Source organism: Nanorana parkeri, unplaced genomic scaffold (genome assembly GCF_000935625.1).
Source record: "Nanorana parkeri isolate BGI_ZX_2015 unplaced genomic scaffold, ASM93562v1 scaffold433, whole genome shotgun sequence".
NCBI lineage: Eukaryota > Metazoa > Chordata > Amphibia > Anura > Dicroglossidae > Nanorana > Nanorana parkeri.
The window spans coordinates 311,812-325,806 of NW_017306701.1; the positions used below are offsets into that span (position 1 = coordinate 311,812).

At 36.8% G+C, this 13,995-nt stretch overlaps 1 protein-coding gene across 2 annotated transcripts in view; it reads left to right on the forward strand.

The window, feature by feature from the left end:
• Nucleotides 1-3,883, forward strand: part of PLAG1 (PLAG1 zinc finger) — a 38,738-nt gene extending 34,855 nt beyond the window's left edge. For both annotated transcript variants that reach the window (XM_018560120.1, XM_018560119.1), the window contains exon 4: nucleotides 2,516-3,883. In XM_018560120.1, coding sequence (XP_018415622.1) covers nucleotides 2,516-3,764 — 1,249 coding nt within the window. In that variant the 3' untranslated portion in view covers nucleotides 3,765-3,883. The remainder of the gene's footprint in view (nucleotides 1-2,515) is intronic.
• The last annotated feature ends 10,112 nt before the right edge of the window (nucleotides 3,884-13,995 follow it).

The following is a 13,995-nucleotide window of genomic DNA, read 5'->3' on the forward strand; positions in this document are numbered from 1 at the left end:
AACTGACTACTTTCATGTGGCTCTGGCACTTCAACATAAAGGGAAAATAAGCTGCTGATGGGTGGAAAGTTAAGGAACCTAGATGTGCTTGCACATACATGAAGTAACATTCAGCCTCCCTGCTTTGCTCGGAAGCTGGACTGTTCTAATTCGGCAAAGCCGTGGCATCTCTTTGTACTGTAAAAGATCCCTCCCACCCTCATACATTCCTGTTTTGCCTATCACTATCATGGACTGCCTTACTGTCCAATAAGCATTTGTGTGAGGGGGGTGGTCAAGTTTTAGCACTTCAGAACATGTCTAAACTCTGCCAAAAAGAATGGTCTAAAATTTGGGCACAGTGGGACTTAAGGCTGCCGTTGTCTACAGTTCTATCTGTCAGCAATTTTTTTTTCTGTTAGTTATTTTGAAGTCCAACTACAGTGAAAGAAAAAAAAAAATGAAGATCTTTCCAACTGCATGAACTAAGTCAAATGATGGTATCATGCTTTCCCCTACCTTTTGTAGTGGGTGGAAGCCGAGTTCACAAATTCTTTTGGGGCAACCTCACCAGTCACTGGTGTCAGAAATGGCAGTTATTCTGGAGTTTGTCTTTAAAAAGATCTGTAATTAAATAGACACTCTGATTTTATTTATTGACAAATTGAATAAGGGCTTTGTTTTATTTTTGTATTTTGGTGCTTCGTCTTGTCCTGGGAACCTGAGAACCAAGGTGTGCACTGTATGCAAAATTATACTTTTCCCTAACATTAAAGGTTGAAGCCAAATTTAATTTTCATATTAAATAGTATGGGGGACAGTTAACGTTTCTGTCAAGTTTTTATTTCTGTCTGTGACCCCGCTGATAGATTTTTTCCTTCTTTACCTGCTGTGACACCACAGGCCAAGAAATGGAAGAGTGGTCCCTGTGCTGACAGAAAATATGGGGAGTCTTACCAATAGGGACACAGAGAGCTATAATATACTGACAGAGGCTCTAACCCTGCCTTCTATATCTAAAATAAAATGTTTGGCTAAGGTTGGGCTTCAAGGTTTTGAAGTTTCCTCCACCCTTTGGAGCATGCTGCCTCTGGTAGGACACAATCATTTAAGAATGCTCTAGGATATGGGGAGGCTGTGGTTATATTTTAGAGTATGCTTTCTGTAATATGACCACATACATTATAGGAGGGGGAAGAGTAGCAGTACACTTAGATGTTGGTGTTTGACATGGTGTGCACACCTCGGGTTTCTGGGAATTTCCTTGAGAATGTAGAGGCACTGTTAGGCCTCATTCACACACGAATCGGCCTGCACGTACAGCTCCGTGCTGCGTGCGGGGCCGTACCAAGTAGCTGCCGGGTAGGGGTGCGGGTGATCGTATCCATATGCCGCCGGAATGGAACATGTATGCGTCCCGACCAGAAAACCCGCACCCCTACGGACCTGCAAATGAGGTGAGCGTAGGGGGGCGTACGGCCGCGTAGCCCCATAGAGAAGGACGGGGGCTGCGTTCTAATCACACGCAGCACCTGTCCTTCCCGGCAGCTACTTTGTACGGCCCCGCACGCAGCACGGAGCTGTACGTGCAGGCCGATTCGTGTGGGAATGGGGCCTTAAAGAAAAGGTAAAGTAAATCTGTCTTGAGAAATATGGGGGCTGGTACTGGTGACATCCCTATGAAAATGCTAGTTGGCTATTATGCTGACCCACTGGTTTAGGTAACCTCTGAATCACTATACAGAACAAGTATCCATATTCATAAAAATCTGAGAAAATGTAGAAGTCTTTATATATCTACTTGTTCCATTTAGTGACCTTGAAGTAATAGGAGCAGCTTGACAGCCAGGGAACTAGCATTTTCAGAAACCAGTCATCAATATCAGCCTCCAGGTCTCATTACAGGTTTCATTTAAAGTAAGTGGGGATAATGCTTTTACTAACTACAATAAAATCACAGTGTGTATTTAAAACAGGTTTGCATTAATGTACCCCTGGGGCGTGTTGACTAGCAGTTTCCACTTGTTGGGTGTTTAAAAACATTTTCCCATAGACATCTAGAGGACTTGTTCTTGGTCATCCTAGAGGAAGGTTGAAGATTGCATAAGGGCCTGAGCCAAATTCGTTGTAATGCCCGATTGCCTGATCATAGGGCACTCGCTTTAGTATTATTAAACATTACTATGCACATGCCCCAACCTTGCTGCTTCATTGATTGGCTCTGAGTGGTGTTGCCAGCTAACTTTTTGCTCATTTATTGCATGTATTTAAATTTGACTGTAATTTAACAAGCTCCCTCTGTAATGTTTTATTTAAAGAAGGCATTGAGAAATGTGCAACAGATATCGGAGGACAATTTTCATTTATATGTAAAAAGACACAAAATGTTTAGTCCGTTCTAATAAGGTACATGAGGCAAAACAATGTTATTTTAAAGGTTTGATTTTAATCTATATTGTTCATTAAGTTTGAAGAAACGTAACTTTCACTTTGTCATTCTAACAATTATTTTACTTGACTATATCTGTGTTTAAAGGCATATGGCTACACATTCTCCAGAGAAAACCCACAAGTGTAATTATTGTGAGAAAATGTTTCACCGCAAAGACCACCTAAAGAATCACCTCCATACCCATGATCCCAATAAAGAAGCCTTCAAGTGTGAAGAATGTGGAAAAAACTACAATACCAAGCTTGGGTTTAAACGTCACTTGGCTTTGCATGCTGCTACAAGTGGAGACCTCACCTGTAAAGTATGCTTGCAGACTTTTGAAAGCACAGTGGTGCTGTTGGAGCACCTAAAGACCCATGCAGGCAAATCTTCCAGTGGTGTTAAGGAGAAAAAGCACCAGTGTGAGCATTGCGACCGACGCTTTTACACTCGCAAAGACGTCCGCAGACACATGGTAGTGCACACTGGGAGAAAAGACTTCCTTTGTCAGTATTGTGCACAAAGGTTTGGGCGTAAGGATCATCTAACCCGTCATATGAAGAAAAGTCACAACCAAGAACTGCTTAAAGTGAAAACGGAACCTATGGACCTGTTGGATCACTTCACCTGCAGTGTTCCTATTAAAGATGAGCTGCTTCCTGTGATGTCCTTAGCTTCCAATGAGCTGATATCAAAGCCATTCACAAACAGTTTGCAGTTAAACCTCTATAACACACAACTTCAGTCCATGCAGAGCTCTGCAACTACACACCAAATGGTTGCTCCAATATTGCCTTTGGGTATGTCCTGTCCAATCGATATGGATCAAGTCCATTCCTCTCACCAGCTTTCGCTAAAATACCCACTCAATTCTACCTCATATGCAATTTCCATGCCTGAGAAAGAACAACCGTTGAAAGTGGAAATAGAAAGTTACCTTATGGAATTGCAAAGTGGCATGACGCCTTCCTCTCAAGAGTCTCCATCTTCAAAACTAGGTTTGGATCCTCAAGTTGGGCCATTAGATGGCACTGATGGAGTATCCCTCTCTAAAAGTTCTGTATCAATTAGTGAATCTCTTAACTCATCTTCATTGGACTTTAACCAGTTGTTCAATTTCATACCTTCCAATGGTCCCCCATACAATGTACCAGTATCTGTTGGAAATTTAGGAATGGGTTACTCTCAAGAAGAAGCTAATTCATCAATGGCACAGCTACCCCCACAACCACAGGATCCTCAAGATCCCAGCAATAACATGTGTTTTGGTTCTTTACATTCATTGTCCTCTGCTTTTACGAGTAATCTAAATTCAACCACAACATTGCCACGATTTCATCAAGCTTTCCAGTAGGAGTTTATACTATGGATTGCATTAGATAGCTTATTTTTATCTTAGTGCCAATGAAAAGACATTTGGAACACCTCTACTAGTCTATACTTTAACAACATTGTTAAGCCAGTACATTGTTAGCTTTCACCTTTTTACAAGTGTCTTAATTGTTTACTGTCATGTTAGACTCTTGCTGTTTGTGGCTGTATGCTATAATGCCAGCTGATTTTTCTTTTTTTTCCTACCAGTAGGAATTATTCATAGCTTTAATACCCAATTTCTTTAGTAAATTATTCAAATTGGTCAAGTATTAATGAAAAAGTAATCACCAATATAAAACAAAAGTTTATATGTTGAAATGCCAAATTAACTCGATTGTAAGAATACAATTTAAAAAAAAGGATATTGAAACATTAATATGAGTTAATTGGAAAAAAAACACCTTTTTAGTTTCATTTTAATGCAACATATTGCTAAAACTTCAACTTGCAACTGTTATGCAATGCAGTTATGTTAAATCTTCACAATTGGTTGCACTTTTGTATGAAACTTATATTTTATCAATACACGTTTAGCTCTTTTCAGCCAGGGCAAAAAAAAAGTCCGCTGTCGCCAGAAGATTGTATGAAAAATGCCTCAGCCTGTAGTATTGACTACTACGTATGTGCCTTCATTAAGCCAGTGTAAAAAAGAAAATATATATATATATATATAGTTTTTGTGATTTATCTGTTTATATGGTGTGGTACTGCCATTTAACAGATACACACAGCCAGCACTTGCAGATATTTTACTTGGTTTAGAACCTATTTTTATTGCCAAGGTTTCAAAACAGGACTCTAAGGAGTTATGTAAAAGCATATTGCTTACACCACTTTGCTTAGAAACTGTTATAACCTGCCCCAATCAACATGCTCTGCTATCTGTTTTTAGGCATTAGGAGGGAAGGCAAAGTCTATAATCGAAGAGTTACATCGTTAATATATATGATAAATTAGTTATAAAGTGTACCTGAGAAAATATGGCAGGGCAAAAATATAAACATTATGGGAAATAAAGTTTCCGTTATATTTTCTTAGTAAGTCATTTTAGTTATTGTTTTTTTCAGTAACTTGTAAATAGTCAATGTATGTTTAACAGTATTTTTCTTCTAAAGGCATTATATGGTAGAAATTGTATTTTTTATGCAAACTGCTTTTAACATTTCAGAGTGGAAATAAATCTGTGCATATGATATGCACTAACAGCTCTGATATTTTAATATTCATCCTATAGTTTCTATGAAACAAATTGATGGCTTTCATTGAGCAATTAGTGCTCAATGTTGCCTTTTCTTCACAAAATAAGAAAAAAATAAAAACTGTGCAGCAAAAAAATACAGAAGGGAATAGACAAAAAAGTTAAGAGTTAGCCTAATGCATACTGGGGAAGGGTAGTTGAAAGGGCTGTAGAATTCTTACAAAAAAAAACCCCTATATCGTCACTGATTGCCATTTTGTTTAGAAATGTTTGGCAAGGTTTTTGGTTTCAGTGTTTCAAACTCTCAACTGCTGCAGGTTTGTTTTTTTTGTAAAAAAAATTTTGTGATTTGTTTCACAACCCTTATTTCTAAATTTCAGCTCCTCCTTAATTCCCTTTATTTTTGTCCATGTATTAGGCAGACTACCTAAGACACATTAAACCGGCCATTTAATATATAAGATAAAAACACCATATATAGGCTAAAACCTGCCACACATTCTAAATCATGGCCTTATATTGGATATTTTGGGTTAATAAAAGTGCCATATATTTATATTAGTATAGTATACTATGTTTCAGTTAGTATCTGGATGTAAAACGTTTTTATGTATTTGTATGTGTGTATATATTATATAAAAATATATATAACTTGCGCCAACACCCTTAAAGGAATAAATAGCCAAATTTTTGCATTTTATTGGAAGGATTTTTTCCTAAAGAATTATATTCCATTGAAAAATTATAAAAAATAATCAAGACAATATGTTGAACCTTAACTGGTCATCATGGCTTCAGACAGGCTATAATGTTACAGTTGTCTTACCCTAGATTTAAAATATACAATCAATTGCTGATTAACGTAATGCCTTAAACTAGCCCCACTCTTGGCAGCATATCCGTATTTTGCTATCCAATTACATTTGGCCACTTTGCCACCTGCTCAAATCTAGTGTATGCCCACTAAGAAAAATTGGTCAAAGTCCACTGGCAAAATGCATTTTTTTTGCATACCACATTTTTTCATTTATTGTATGTCCAACCTTTTAATTTGTGGATTACAGTGAATTACTAATTTTGCCAGTATTTTTTTCTTTTCTTTTTAAGAACCATATGCTGACTGATACATGAGCCAGAGCTGTTTGAGGTTATGAATGTTAAGATTTTTTTTTTCAGGATTGTTTGCCTAGTTAGTTTGATGTGTGTGTCATAGGCCAATATTTTGTAAAATGAAGCTTGGTTGACATCTATGTTACACATATTATGAAATATAGCACTTTTTGGGGGAAAATAAAAAGCTAAAAAATGTGGAACCTTTTAAGAGAGAAATAAGGTAATGCTTTTATTATAGATTTTTTTTTCTTAATGTGTTTTATTTTACATTAGGTTAAAACGATGTAGGACTTATAGTAATAATGCTTTGTGAGAAACCCTAGTTTTGAACAGGTACAACTTTATTTACAGTGTTGCTTATCAGATTGCTATGTTGCACAAACCAGTGTCTTTTTTTTTTTTTTGGTATTTTTAATAACTCTTGCTGCCAGAGATACTTGTGGAGTATTGCAGAATTCCACAATGGATTCCATTTACACAAGTATTCGTGTTTTTCAAATACTACTGATCCGGTTTACACACTTCAAGACACACTGCCCTCTTTAGTGGGATATTTGCCAGGCAGACTTGCACTTGTAACAATAATGCCTCAGTATTTGCTGCACCGTCTTAGAACAGGAGTAGGTAAATGTTATCTTTATTACTCCTGCTGGATAAAATCTTCCATCATGCTGTGCAATCGGCTTTGTGGACGCAGCTATTCTTATTCTGAATGCAGAGTTCCAAGTCTGTTTTATTATTTGCATTCATTTTTTGTAGTAGGGTTGAACTTGCTGGAAGCCTATTGTTGCCAGGCACGGCCCTCTATATGAGACAGAATAATTTCAAATATTATTACTAAAGCACTACATTGGATAGTGTGGAACTTTGGGAGTACCCTAATAGCTTAATCCAAAAGCACATATATGTCCCTTAACTTTTGGCACTTATGCTCTTTTTCTTAACCAGTGCTATATAGGTAAAAATAAGGTTTTGGTAGTCTTACATTTAAGCACTTATCATTTTGGGATTATGTCACATGAGCAAATTTCACCCTAGTGCTTTTTGCCATTACAAATAGTGTATACTTGGTCTCTTCGATGTTACCAAATAGAGAAAGGGAAATGCTCTACTTATAAAGTGGAGTGATGAAATGAGGGAAACACATGCAGTCTAACACTGAGTGTGCCAGATACCATTCCTTCAGTAGCTGAAGTCTAATCCTATTGGAAGGGCACCCTAGGACCTGTATATCCTCAAAAAATAGAGAGCTGCAGACTACCCATAAGTAGGCTAACAAGAGAAATAGTACGAATGAAATTGAAGCAAATGTATTTTTACTAGAAGACTTATACACTCTCTAGTCCCCCAACCTACCTTCTAGCACTTATACTGTACCGTATTAGAATTTTTGCGAACCCAATATGTTTGAGATAAGATTCATGAAGTTGGCATATGATGCACATTAAAGGACACTTCAAACGCACACAGGTGTATTCAATATCGCACTGCTAAGGATAGTAATTCATAGCCATCAGTAATTGCTTACTGTACTTGGAACAGTTAAGCAATAAGTTGTTTGGCCTGCTACAGGTTACTATTGGCATATTCCACTACATTACTGATGGAGCCAGATAAAGTGGCCATCCAGCTTACCCGCTTTCAAAACTCTGCACACTTTTGTATAACTACTCATAATTGTAAACCTGTTTTACCCTCCCTTAAAGTTATGAGTTTATTAAGATACAAGTGTTGATTTTAGTAAAGGCGAATAGGCTGTTCACTTTCAAAGGAAGTTTTCCCTTAAATTAGTGAATTGAGTGAAGCTCTGCTGACTTTGGTCATCCAGTTTGTGCAAGCAAAATTACTGTTTTTTATTTAGTTTTCCTTGCATGTGACTGGATTTTCTATCCAACGTGAATTCACGCAAGATTCACTAAGCTAAGGAAAACTTTTAGTGTAAACTACCTTGCAATGTAAACAACCTATTTGCCTTTAGTACATCAACCCCATATAAAAAAAAAATTAAATCATGGTAATTCTTAAATTAACACATTAGAACAGGCAAACAAATCTTAATTCAGACAGTGTCTACAGATAAAGGTGGGCAATTTGCATTTTAAAATAGAGTATCCAACAAAAAAAATGAATACATGCAATGGTGTACTGTGGATAAAGTATGTACTCCCTTGGCCTCAGAAGCTGGTATTGGCCCTTCCTTTTAGCAAAAATTACTTATTGCGGGTGTTTTGCATATCTGCCCACCAGTCTCCCATATTTAAATTTTTGACCACAAACTATTCCTTCAGTTGGTCTTTGTGTTTTATGTTCAGTGGTAAGCTGTAGTCTTGGTGCAATGTTTTTCCGATTGTTGATCTGTTGCAAGAGTTACTTGCAGATCCCACATTGAAATTTCGAGTTTCATGGTGACTTCAAAACTTTACACTACTTGTAAATTATTGTCCTTACAATGATCAATTGGCAATCTTGTTAAATTCCTTGTCATACTCATAGGCATCCACAACCTTCTTTTTGAGGGCCTTGGAGAGCTCTTTTAATCTTGGCATGATGACACCAGACCCAAGAAGTTTTAAATTGGCCCAGTTCCACCCGCTTACTTCTTAAAGAGGGTTTTAATCATTAGCACCTAATCTAAAACACCTGCTTCTAGTTTCAAGTGGTGGTAAATGTAGAGCTGTACTTCTTTTTTTCACATGACAAATTTGCCTTTTGATCACTTTATCTGTAGGAACTATTTGAAGATCTAGTGATTGCATATTCAAATATGTAAAAAAAAAAAATTTTCATGTGACTGTAGTCAGATCCATAATCTGACATGTCGTCTAACTTTAGTTTCAATAAATGTGCAACATACAGTTATATTTTAAAACGGTAACATTACTATGTTACAAACAGAAGCAAAATAACTACTCTGAATTAAAGTGTAGGCAAAACCAAAACATTTTTTGGTTTCAGATAAGAAATGTAGAGTAGTGAAAAACTGTTTTTTTTTTGTTTTTTTTGTTTTGTTTTTTGTTGTCTTTATGCCATTAGGGAGACTTTCTTTTACCACATATCTCAAGACACAACAGGAAATGAGTGGTGATCTCTCTATAGTGAGGGGAATCCTGTCTTAAGACAGCTGTCAATGGAACAAATGTCCCCATTCGAAAATTTTCTCTCAATCTATTCGGTTACAACTCAGAATTTTTTAGATTTTCCCTCTTTGAGCATGACCGTAACAAATACATTTCCCCCAGTGGGGGAAGACGGCAATAAAAACCCAATTTGGGATTTTAACATATTCCTACTTGTTTCACAAGTCTAAAAAAAAAAAAAAAGCTTTACTCACACTTTAAGGCATATATATTTCAAAGACTATAACATATAAATAATTTCTAGTCCGTTCAAATATAACAGTTCATAATGAGGCGATAGCAGTATTCCTATTCCCATTAAGGACTCCCTGTGTCTGAACACTTGAATATGAAAATGAAATATGAAAATGAAGCCAAAATGAAAGTTACCTAATCATTTTTTCAAACATTTTATTCATACATTAGTAAGTGCCTTTTTGTATTTCACTCTTATGTGGCTTATGAGCTGACAAAGGTAGAAGAGAAAGGCTGCAAATATCAGCGGATTAAAAGAGTCCACCTTATTCAATTTAGGGGGGAGTGTCGACCTGGGGGGCAGTGTCTCCTTGACCAAAAATCTATCCTAACATTGATTTGTGTGTAAACCCTTTCAGTTTAAACTTCAGTGGTACAATTCAACCAGTATGAATGTCTATCTTCTCAAAAACACTCCTGCAATATTGTACTATTGGATCATCATGCTGCTAATGTAACTAGGGAAAACCGTTCTCTAATGGTGCTACAACCTTCCTGTCACTTACAGATGTATTTTTACCATAGAAAAAAAGGACTATTTTATTATAGCGATAGTTGTATGATATATTTTTATACTGTGATTTAGTTTACCCTTTTATTGAACTTTCTAAAACACCACAGCGTATTAATATGCACTTGCAAAGCAAAAAAAAATTTTAAGAAAAAAAGGAAAATTCATGGACATGCCATTTTTTTTCTCAAACACACCCATCCTTTTCTTCATTTAAGCTGCAAATAAGTGAACTGGGCATAATATATAGTGTGGTGTGAAGATCACTCTGTATATTACATGAAAAATCCTATGCCTTCTTTATCACTTTGAAAAAGTTTTTGAAACTGATTAAAATAGCTTCTGAGTTATTGTTGAAATTTTATATTTTTATCAAGTGGAAAAAAGTTTGGACTTACAAATGCTAAAAAAGATTTTAGTTTATAAAAGGTTTTTAAAGTCGAATTTGAAGAAATTGCATTCCAGACTGAATTTTGTGTATCTTTCTTGCATTTAAAAAAAAAAAAAAGATTATAAGGAGATATGGGAAGTTGTGTTGCTTATAATGTAAATGTACTTACAATGTATTCACAAACTACTGTTGTATTTGTATAAAATATAGACAAAAAGATTGCATATATATTTTTGTGTATAAGCTCTGTAAGATAGCAGTCACATTATGAAGCTGCAGCGGGTCGTCATGTTAAGCATTCACATCCAAAGAGACAGACTATTTATTGTCCAGAATCTCTGATCCTAAAAGATACCTTGCTGCTATTTTAAACAATAGAGCTGCAGCTTCTTGAGGCCTACAGTGTTTGCTGTATAACATATGTGAACTCCACAAAATCAATAAAATCGCAGAATGATTTAGATAACATATAAATCTGCCAGATGTTTCATGGATGGTGTGATTTTTTTTTTTTTATTACTTTCTATAGACTTAAAAAGTTTTCATACAACTATGTTGGGGGGGAAAATGGTTTGTTTGACTGGTTGGGTATATACATGCTCCAAAGGGGTAAAAAAAAAAAAAGCAATAGAAAGTTCTTTAAAGTCACCACTGAGCAAAGAATCTAAGTATCCAGCCTCAAATTTTTTATTTTTTTCAGGCAAATGTATGAAATATTTGAACTTCTAAGGATGATTCTGGGAGCTCCCTGCTCTCCCATATATATCTGACCTCGCGCTAATATAACATGCTGTCTCCTGTGTGCCTAACTGTAGCCCATAGGAAATAACAGGATTTTTGTCTTGCATGTAAAATCTAACATCAGAGGAAACAGGGATTTCTTGAATGGATGGGTTATGCATCTACCTTGGACACTGACAAATCAAAGCTGTTAGGACAGTTCTATATAACCCCTCCCCCTCCCAGAATGCCTCAGTTTTGTAGCTAGCAGTACAAGAGTGGATCACAGAAAAACAGAAGGAGGGTCCAATGTCCAGTGTTTTGTGATTTACTACAAGAAATTGATTTCACAGGTAAGCCAAAAATCATTTTCCTTCCCTGTACATCACAAGACACAGGAAGCTCATTCTTGAACGGATGAGATGGCCAAAAGCAATCCAACGGAGGGGTGGTACCTCAGCAAACAATGGCTAACAGCACACAAAAACAGCAACCCTAATAGGAATCTACAACAGAAGAAGCCCACAAGTCAGAGAGCTGCCTGAAGAACCTTGCAGCCAAATGTAAGATCCACAGAGGAAAAATATCCGCCCAGTAAAACTTGGCAAAAGTGTGAACAGAGGACCAGGTAGCACCCTAAGTCCCTGTTCACACCTGGGTGTTTTGACGCTGAAAGCTTAAGCGTCAAAACTCACAACACAAGAATTCCTATTCATTTCTATGGCCCCTGTTCACACCTGGGTGTTTTGACGCTGAAAGCTTAAGCGTCAAAACTCACAACACAAGAATTCCTATTCATTTCTATGGCCCCTGTTCACACCTGAGTGTTTAGCAGAAAGCTGTAAAAACCCTGAATGCTGGAAAAGGTGCATGCGCTTCTTTCAGGCAGATCCAGCACATTTGGGATCCATTGATTTCAATGGAAACTGTTTGGGGGTTTCGCGTGTTTTTGTGCAAAATGCACGTGCGTTTTTAAGGCGCATATACATTGTGGAAGACCACCCGCAAAGCACACTGGGAAACTAATTGGATGATTCATGTCTGTCAAATTTTTATTCTGAGGCATTTATACGGCTAATACAGACACAATCATGCCTGTATGATCTGCACAACCCCCTTTATATAAACAGAGGAAGGAGGAGGCAGTCTTGGAAGCAAATTGCTTTCCAGATTTGGCCAGAATGGGAATCTTTCCCTCCATCCCTGAACAGGCAAAGGTGAAACATGCGCAGGCGACATGTGGTGCATCTAAAGTTTGTTGTGATACTGTTGTAGTTTATGTTTCTGCTTGCTTGTGTGGCTATTGTAGATCTGTGTAGCTGTAGATCTCCATGTGCTGTGGAACTACAAATGCCAGTATGCAGCTACCTCTGGGTGTCATGCCTGTTTCTTTTCTGGGTGTACAGAACTTGTAGTTCCACAGCTGCTGAAAGGTAGTTGTTAAGCCCTTGGCTAATGTGTAGGAGTTTGTCATAGACAGGACTTCTTTTCACTGGACAACACTCAATACTCCCATATGCAGAAACACATCCAAAACATGCATCTATTTAGGGAAAAACGCACAAAGGAAAAACGTGCGTAAGACGCATGGGAACGCCTAGGTGTGAATGGGGACTTACAGATTTTGAATACCGAATCCTTATACTGGAAGGTCCAAAATTGAAAGCATCAGCACTATGTATCAGGGCATTTTCAGGAGTACAGGTACTCCTGAAAATGCCCTGTATCGGTGCATCCCTAACTCAGTCATAATGGTTTTCTTCTGTGCAGTGATCACACATGGTCACCCTGCAATATACTTGCCTTTTCTTAAAAAAAAAAATAATGTTGAAGGCTATTTCAGGTTCCAGCTATGTGAACAAATGCTGTAGAATTGGTTAGTTTGTTTTAGTTGCTAGTAGAAGCTGTGACAGGAAGAAACAAAGCACAAGATGGATGTCTCCATACAGAGACCGTGCAGAACAAGATATGGTCAGTATTGAAAAAAAGCGTGATAGTGATTTTTGTCCGTTTAGTTTTTTTTAGCAACAGTGTTACATTTGTTTGTCATTTTCCCTGTGTAAGGCTGCTCAACTATTAATATTTTTTAAGGAACAGAGAAAAAGATCTATCCAAAATTTGGAATTCACGATGGAATAATGATGATATATTTGAAGAAATAAGAGATAAATGTACATAAAATATGGAAGATCAATATTTAGAAACTAGTTTAAAAATCTGTAATTTCACAAAACAATCCTCCTTGAAGTCCTTGTATTTTGTTAAAGATCATGTAGAACTATAAGTGATCCATCCATAAGATGCATGGAAGCAGTATTTGAATAGTTATTGGATTTCATATCAATGATTAATGAAGAACATGACAAACATTTAGAAAGTTAGGCTAAAGAAATTCAAACCATAGAAGAAAAATTAGTCTAGTTTCAAAAATTAGGGAAGTTTTACTTGCAGAAAGGTTAAATAAAAAATGGGTTATGTCAAAAATAGGATTACAGAAAGAATACACAAAGAAGCTGAAGAAAGACGAGGAGGATTATACATTAGGGATCCAATAGCTGTAGGTCGAAGCTCACCAAAAGATAAGGAGGAACAGTTAATAAATACAAGCTGGACTAGACTCCTGGGAGAAATCATGTATGGTAGAAAGTTAACTATAAGAAAAAGGGAAATAAGACTGAGAATAAGTCATTCCCTGGAATTCATAAAGAGTGTCTTAGACACTAATTTAAAATGTGTCTCCCATCCGTGCAACAAATGGCACAACTTCATGTAACTGTCAGTAAGGCGTATATAAATCTGTTGCAGCACTGGAGACTTTTCTGTGACACAACACTTTCACATGAGACACAATTTACTCCAACATGGAGCATGGTCTTGCTTACCTCCACTTTTACTATCAACGATATG